General features: G+C 42.5%; 1 protein-coding gene across 1 annotated transcript in view; it reads right to left on the bottom strand.

Moving 5' to 3' along the window:
• Positions 1 to 8778, bottom strand: part of IFNAR1 (interferon (alpha, beta and omega) receptor 1) — a 24612-nt gene that overhangs the window by 12335 nt on the left and 3499 nt on the right. The window contains exons 2-5 of the mRNA XM_010862289.1: positions 4720 to 4901; positions 2302 to 2459; positions 2054 to 2195; positions 403 to 517 (exon numbers count right to left, since the gene is read on the bottom strand). Coding sequence (XP_010860591.1) covers positions 403 to 517; positions 2054 to 2195; positions 2302 to 2459; positions 4720 to 4901 — 597 coding nt within the window. The remainder of the gene's footprint in view (positions 1 to 402; positions 518 to 2053; positions 2196 to 2301; positions 2460 to 4719; positions 4902 to 8778) is intronic.

Consider the following 8778-nt stretch of genomic DNA (forward strand, 5'->3'; position numbering starts at 1 on the left):
CGGGAAGATCCCCGGAAGAAGGGAATGGCCACCCACTCCAGTATCCTTGCCTGGAGAATTCCATGGACAGAGGAGGCTGGCGGGCTACAGTCTATGGGGTCACAAAGAATCGGGCGTGACTGAACAACTAACATTACTAAGAACACTAGATATTATAATACAGCCATTTCAGAAGTGAAGAAACTGAGGCCAAAAGAAGTGACTGGGTCTCATTGACACTCCAGACGGTTATTGGCAGAGCTGGGACTAGAATTAAACACCCCAGTTCCAATGCATCATAACCACCTTTCCATCAGGCCGAATGTGTGCAAAGAACAACAGGTGGCTGAAGCAGAGTGAAAAGAAACCTAACACACTGGGCAAAAATAAACTGCAAAAGGACATTTATGGGAAAGAACTTACCGGAGCCACTGAGCTTGAAAAGTTACGTTTTCATATGGGTAATCCCACTTAAGAACATAGATCTGGCTGTCAGCATTGATTTGTATATTTTCTGGTGAAGGTACTTTATGTCTCTCTAGAAGACAAGGAACACACAAGAAAGCACACACATTTACTCTAGTGAGAGAACAGATGCCAAGAATTCTTAACAGCATGGGCAAGAAGAGAAAAGGATAGCTAAATAATGGTGTGTATTCACACAAGGTAATACTATACAGCCATTTAAAAGAATGTGATAGATCTATATGTATTGACATAAAAAGAGAACCTCAATATATTGGGTTAAGCAAGCAAGTTTAAAATATATCTGACATGACTTTATTTATTTTTTAAAACTTTTTATTTTGTTTGGGGTATAGCAGATTAATAATGCTATGATAGTTTCAAGTGAACAGCAAAGGGACTTAGAGATACATGCACATGTATTTATTCTCCCCCAAACTCTCCTCCCATCAAGGCTGCCACGTAACACTGAGCAGAGTTCCATGTGCTATACAGTAGGTCCTTGTTGGTTATCCATTTTAAATACAGAAGAGTGTACACAGAACTTTATTCCTTAATTTAAAAGATAAAACAACCCGAAACTGTAAGTCTGAGTATATGCTAATATAAGCCTTGAGGAAACGCAGGGAACACTGTGTGCACACTGCTGGGGATGCTTGTCTCTGGTGAACAGAGTGGGGTCAGGAAGCAGGAGAGGAGATCTTTCCTTTAATTCCCTTCTACACTGCTTGATTTTAAGAACAAAGCATACTAAATTTATAATTAAAACAATAAATTCAAGTTCCTACCCTTAAACCTTAATTGCTGGCAAGATGCCACAGATAAAATGTATCAGGATGCTTTCATAATTTAACTTTTCACCTATAAACGTATGCTTTTTGGAATACTAACTGCTTTTCTAGTGACTATCTCCCCTTCTCATGGATTCTGAACAAGTAAAAACAATTTCTGTCATTAGAAAATACTTGGACTTTTACACAGAATTTTCATTACTGTTTACTTGAGACAAAAATCCCAAATAACATTCTTGCTTGTGTAAATGCTGTTAAAATGTGTGCTTTTTTTTTAAAAGGTATTTCTTTTTAATTGGAGGATAATAGCTTTACAATATTGCTTTGGATTCTGCCTACATCAACATGAGAATGTTTTTGTTTTGATGTCTACTAAACCAACACAAAAAATTCAGCAACTATGGGAAAAATGCCAAAATTAAAAGGTTGCCAATTAATTAATAGATTACAAGAAGATCAAACCAGTCAATCCTAAAGGAAATCAGCCTTGAATATTCATTGGAAGGACTGTTGCTGAAGCTGAAGCTCCAACACTTTGGCCACCTGATGCAAAGAGCTGACTCACTGGAAAAGACCCTGATGCTGGGAAAGATTGAAGGCAAAAGGTGAAGAGGGCAGCAGAGGATGAGATGGTTGGATAGAGTCACCAACTCAATGGACATGAATTTGAGCAAACTTAGGGAGGTAGTGGAGGACAGAGGAGCTTGGTGGGCTACAGTCCATGTGGTTGCAAAGAGTCAGACACAACTTAGTAACTGAACAACAACAAACAACTTATATATATAGTTACTGAATTGAAAGCAAAACTTCCTTCTTACCTGTGGTATTTATACAATACACTGGACTATAGCAACCAACTCTACTTTGTAAACGCAGTTCTGCTTTAACTTTTAAACAATAAGTAATCTCTGGTGACAGTTTATAAATTTTATCTTCGGGATAAACAGTTTCCGTTCTTTCCTATAATTTTAAAAAAGAGAAGTCTGTTCTTTAAAAAAAGTCAAATTTTACAATTAATTCATGTCATTCTTCTCTCACATCAAACAAAGATAAAAATAATGCTTACTTCTAGACTTGAAGAGTTTTTCCAGATAACGACGCTATACCTAAAGCTTGAACGATCCATAGCCCACATGATACTATCTTTTGTTCCAGGGGGAGAGATACTCAGTATTATTGCCTTATCTTCAGCTTCTAAATGCACATCTGGGGGACCAATCTGAGCTGTGAAAATCAAAACATTTACTATGTAAGTTCACTAATACAAGTCAAAACATTCATACAATAAATAATTCTAAGCACTTAAATATGTGCCTGGCATCTAAAAAAGGAGAAAATCCCTCATGGAGCTTACACTTTACTGAGAAATGTGGCCAAAAATCCCAAATATATATATATATAAAATGTTATAATGTCATGCATGCTGTAAGAAGAAATGAAGCGATATAAAGGGACAGAGAAGGGTGGCAACGACTGTTTTAGGTGAGTCAGTGAGGAGAAGGCTCCCTGAGATGTTTGAGCTGAGGCCTGATCGAGGTGAGGTCTGAATACGGTGAGGTCAAGCAAGGCAGGCTGAGAGCACCCCATGGGCTCCGGAACGTGCTCACCGTTTTCAAGAGACACTAGGGGGCGCTCGAGTGCCTGGGTGGTAGAAAATAAGATGCGAGATGCAGCTAGACTCTGGCTAACAGGCAGAACTTGTAGTCTGGGACTGTAAGGTCGCCAGAACCTGATTTACATTTGGGAAAGACCACCCCAGGTAGCATGTCAGGAAGCAGGAAAGCTCCTGGGCAGGTGAGAGCAGCAGGGAGGGCTGACAGCCGGGCTGAAGTGAGAAGCGGTCTGATCGCTCGGAATCTGTTGATGGACTGGATGGAAGATGAGAGAGAGGTATCAAAGGTGATGTCAGGGCTCCTGCCTGAGCAAATAATAGGTGACGTCATTAACAGAGATGGAAAAAACTGCAAGAAGAGTGGGTCTGGAGGGGGGAAAGCTAGAACTCTGGCCATTTTAAATTTGAGACGAGGGACTTCCCTGGGGCTGGTGGTTGAGAATCCGCCTTCCAAAGCAGGGGACATGGGTTTGATCCCTGGTCCGGGACAATTCTAGACGCCTTGGAGCAAATAAGCGCGTGTGCGGCAACTACTGAAGCCTGAGCATCTAGAGCCTGTGCTCTGCAACGAGAGAAGCCACTGCAATGAGGAGCCCAAGCACTGCAACTGAAGAGTACCCCCACCTGCCCATGAGAGGCAACGAAGATCCAGCATGGCCAGCTATAAATAAATAAAATTTAAAAAGTTTTTGAGATGACTTTCGGACCTCTAAGAGGAGATGCTGACTGGAGAGCTGGTGACGCAGCTCGCTGAGGTAGGAGAAGGATGGCGCTGGGACGTAAACTGAGGAGTTGAGAGCACAGAGGGTGTTGAAAGCCTTACGATTCCTGGTGGAGGCTGCACTGAGACAGGAGGTTCAATGGCGGAGCCCTGCAGACTGAGGCCCGCTGCCGTCCAACATTTTAAGGTCTGGGAGACAAGAAGAAATTGGCAAAGGAGCAACCAAGGAGCAGGAGGAGAGCCTGGAAAGCACAGTGCCCTCGAGAACTGAGAGAGAAGGGTTTCAGAAGGGAGTGACACTCACTCCCTGGGAATCCACCCGGCACTGTCGAGGTCACGGTGACCTTGGCAAGTGGTTTTAGTGTAGTGATGGGGAACAAAACTCCAACGCGGAGGGCTGGAGAGGGAGTGGGAGGGAAAGTGTACATGTACAGAGAAGGGATACGGATCATCCTTGTGTGAGTTATGGAATAGGGTGGTGGTTCTTGAACTTTCTGGTCTTGGGATCCGTTACACTCTTAAGAGAAATCGAGGGTCCTAAAGAGTTCTTGTTTACATGGGCTGTGTCTTTCAATGTTCAGCATATCAGATGTCAAAATTGATAAAAATGTAAAATATCTATCAATTCATTAAAAAACAGTAATGATGAAACCTATTGTATGATAAAACAATGTCTGTATTTTCCAAAACAAACAAGCCAAAAAACTTAGAAGAGCAGTTTGAACATTTTGTTCAAATCTCTTTAATGTCTGGCCTAATAAGGAAGACAGCTGTGTCTCACACCTACTTCTGCATCACCAGTCAGTCGCCATCTTACATCAAACAGCCTCTAGAAAACTCCAGGGTACACCCACGACAGAATGAAGATGAAAAAGGCAAGTAAGTTTTATTAAGTAAGTTTCCATTAGGAAAATGGTTTTGACTTGATAGATCTCTTGGAGACCACACTCTGAGAACCACCACTAGAAGGAAAGCAGGAAAATGAAGTCATAGCAGGAAGGAGATACCAGTTTAAGGGAATCTTTGTTCTTTTTGATTTTTTTAAAGATGGGAGATTTTATATAATGCAAATGAATGGGCTTGGGAAGTGAGCTGTGCTGGTAATATTTAATAAAGAATTCAATATAATTCAGCTGGCAACTTTTTCTTACCTTCTAGAAATGGTACAAATGGCTCAACCTCATACCATGTGGAAGTGTTGTTCCCTTCTTCTGCTCTTATGCGCAATTCAATTTTTTCAAAAACATTTTCAAGCTCGACTGAAGAAAAGTTGCATTTGGTACTAGTAATATGTTGACACCCAGACAATTTCTTCCAGTTATCCGTTCCTAGTCTTCAAGATAAAAAAGCAAAGGAATGAATGAACATTATAAATACAAGAGTGACAAACATGTTTTCTATTGACATTAACATTATAAAGCCAGTGTGTGTGTGAGTCTCTCAGTCGTGTCTGACTCTTTCAATCCCATGGACGGTAGCCCACCAGGCTCCTCTGTCTGTGGGATTCTCCAGGCAGGAATAAGGGAGTGGGTTGCCATTTCCTCCTCCAGGAGATCTTCCTGACCCAGGGATGGAACCTACGTCTACTGTGTCTCCTGCACTGGCAGGCGGGTTCTTTACCATTGGAGCCACTAGGGAAGCCTCTAAGCTAAGGCAAGTAGTTATTTCTTCTAGTAACTCTACTTCAGTTACTGTTTTGATAATATTTTTGTGTGTAACATTCTACTACTCTTTTTCATTGCATACACAGCCAAGTTATTATTTATACAGTGGAATCATTCTAACATACAGTCAACTTAATAAAGTTCTGTAATTCTGTGGGTGGTTGCATTAGGATTTCAAAGAAGCAGAGAAAGAACCCCTAAGACGAAAGAGGACTTAGTGTTGGCTTTGTTAAAAACAGTTGTGTCACTTTTGGCCAACTGCTTTCTATTCTGGATCCTCTCTTCCCTACTGAAAATCTGTAAAGTGGATTTGATTCCCTTCTGATCTCCTCCTATGAAGAGATTTACTAGCCCTAAGCAAGACCTCAGAATCAGTATGGTTTGAGAACTTCCTCTGCTCTCCTTAAAACCAAACCATCCCTTCTGCATACTGATCTCTGTAATTCCTTCTATTATACCACCAGAAACAAAGAACTTAACATGTTAACATAAGCTAACAAACTTCTCCATGTGGACTCAGTCCATCATGAAGCAAGCTTAAGTGACTGATACTAGACTTTTTTTTAAAAGCACATGAAGAAATCAAGTTGACACAGGGTGCCTAAAACAAAAAGGCCATGCTGCCACAAAGAGGAGAGGCTGAAGTGAAGGTGAGCAACAGAAAACAAATACTAGATTTCAAAATGTTTGCCTCTGGAAAGCCCTGTCTGCCTCATATCAAACAGGGAAACTAACCTCTGAGAAGACATTTTTGTTAAGCCTAATGCACAGTTCTAGCATAAGCTCATGTTTATATATTATAGACCTCATTTTAAAGATGCTAAAGTATCTTTTGGAGAAGGCAATGGCACCCCACTCCAGTACTCTTGCCTGGAAAATCCCATGGACGGAGGAGCCTGGTAGGCTGCAGTCCATGGGGTCGCTAAGAGTCGGACACGACTGAACAACTTCACTTTCACTTTTCACTTTCATGCATCGGAGAAGGAAATGGCAACCCACTCCAGTGTTCTTGCCTGGAGAATCCCAGGGACGGCGGAGCGTGGTGGGCTGCCGTCTGTGGGGTCGAACAGAGTCGGACATGACTGAAGCAACTTAGCAGCAGCAGCAGCAAAGTGTCTTTAATAAAGAGCTAAAGGATGGACTTCCCTGGTGGTCCAGTGATTAGGAGTCTGTCTGCCAGTGGAGGGGACATGGGTTCGATCCCTAGTCTGGGAAGTTTCCAAGGCAATTGGGCCTATGCACCACAACGACTAAAGACCTCGCACCTAGAGCCTGTGCTCTGGAAAAACAATAGCTCCAACTGGCTGCGACTAGAGAAACCCGTGTGCAGCAACAAAGACCCAGTGCAGCCAAAAATAAATAAAAACTGTTTAAAAAGCTAAGGATATTCTTTACTAAAAGCAATAGAAACTAGGAGTGATATCTAAATAACTTTTGTGCTGACTCCAACTCAAGTCTACCTTATTTTTCAAAAAAAGAAGCATTTTAAAAAAGGTGCCAATAATAAAAACTACCCTATGGGCACACTTCATTCCTGGCCAGTCTGCTCTTCTAACTTTACCTGCTTGAACCCTGAGAGTAGACTTGGCATTAGTAACACCTTTGTTTATTTACTTATTAATGTTCACAACCTTTTATTAAATTATCAGAAATAACAAATAACAGCACAACAGTGGAGTACACAAAAGTGCTGTGGCATTTCTACAATTCTGTTCAGAAAGATAACTCGTCTGGATAGAAATCCTTCACGAAGCTTCTGGAAATCATGGCTGGCACCCTGACTGCCAGTGGTCTGCATATGTGGCATACATGATATCCCCTCACTCAGGACACCCTTTGCCCAGAAACGTCTGTTTCCTGAGACTGTATACGTAACATGTGGACAAGTCTGGATTTAGTCAGAAAAACCACAGCGGTGAGAAGTGCTCCCAAACAGAATGACCTGCGTCAAGCGGCTGTGGCTTCCCTTTCACAAGCAGTATTAACACCTTAATTCACGTGCAAATCTTCCTGAGAAACTCCTCCACATCAGAATCTATTTTTTAAAATTCAGATTTTAAACATCTAAACCAAAATTCAGTCCTCCCCTCATGTCATTTATTAGAAAATACAGTTCTAGAGAAATCAGGAGATATAAGGACGTCTGGGAAGTGGGAAGGGTACACAGACTTCTTTCAATCGGGCACAGAGGGTCCAAATAAAATGAGCTCCAGGCAAAAAGCCAGTAACGCATCTCTTCTCCTGTTACCTGGAGAGCTCTTATTATAAGCAGAAAACGTTATAAAAAGTTTGTAACTAAGCCTTGATATGGTTTCAACCCACCCTCACTCCACGTCCGTCCTTTCTGCTCGGGAGACACAGCTACTTGCTCTATTATAATTGCTTTTGCACGTAAGGGGGCTACTGCAGCTTCTTTTACATTTTCTTTTAAAAAAACTTTATCATATACAGTACTTAGATCAGAGCAGAAATATAATTTGAAAATAAATATGCAATCAATAGAAAATTCATTTCATGAAACCAGTGTCATAATAAAACTTCATGCCATCTTTGTCTCTCCTATTCACTAACGTAATCCCAAGTACTGAGGAAAGTATTCGGCATAAAAGGCAATCGGTATTTGCTGAATGAAAACTCCCCGCTACCTATAATACATTTTATAATTAAAAAAGCGTTTTACAAGTTTTGGCTGTGCCAGCTCTTTGCTGCTGCATGTGGGCTCTGTCTGGCTGTGGAGAACAGGGGCTGCCCTCCAGCTGCGGGGCACGGGCTTCTCACTGCCGTGGCTTCTCTTGTTGTGGAACACAGGCTCTGGCCCGTGGGCTTTAGTAGGTGTGGCTCTCGGGCTCTAGAGTGTGGGCTCAGCAGTTGTGGTGCATGGACCCAGCTGCTTCACAGCATGTGGAATCTTCCCAGACCAGGGATCAACCAGTGTCCCCTGCACTGCAGGTGGACTCTTAACCACTGGACCGCCAGGGAAGCCCGGCCATTATACATTTTAGATGTCAGTCACAAACACTGAGGGCTTCCAGGTGGCTCAACAGTAAAGAATCTGCCCCCCACAATGCGGGAGACGTGGATTTGAACCTTGGGTTGGAAGACCCCCTGGAGGAGGGCATGGCAACCCATTCCAGTATTCTTGCCTGGAGAATCCCATGGACAGAGGAGCCTGGCAGGCTACAGTCCAGGCGGTCACAAAGAGTCAGACATGACGGAGCAACTAAATAACAACAGCAAACACTGATGTCTTCAGTTCAATTCAGTTCAGTTGCTCAGTCGTGTCCGACTCTTTGCGACCCCATGAATCGCAGCACGCCAGGCCTCCCTGTCCATCACCAACTCCTGGAATTCACTCAAACTCATGTCTATCGAGTCAGTGATGCCATCCAGCCATCTCACCCTCTGTCATCCCCTTCTCCTCCCGCCTTCAATCTTTCCCAGCATCAGGGTCTTTTCCAATGAATCAGTTCTTCACGTCAAGTGGCCAAAGTATTGGAGTTTCAGCTTCAATATCAGTCCTTCCAATGAACACCCAGGGCTGATCCT

Source organism: Bison bison, unplaced genomic scaffold (assembly GCF_000754665.1).
Source record: "Bison bison bison isolate TAMUID 2011002044 unplaced genomic scaffold, Bison_UMD1.0 scf7180017864481, whole genome shotgun sequence".
In the NCBI taxonomy this organism is placed as follows: Eukaryota; Metazoa; Chordata; class Mammalia; order Artiodactyla; family Bovidae; genus Bison; species Bison bison.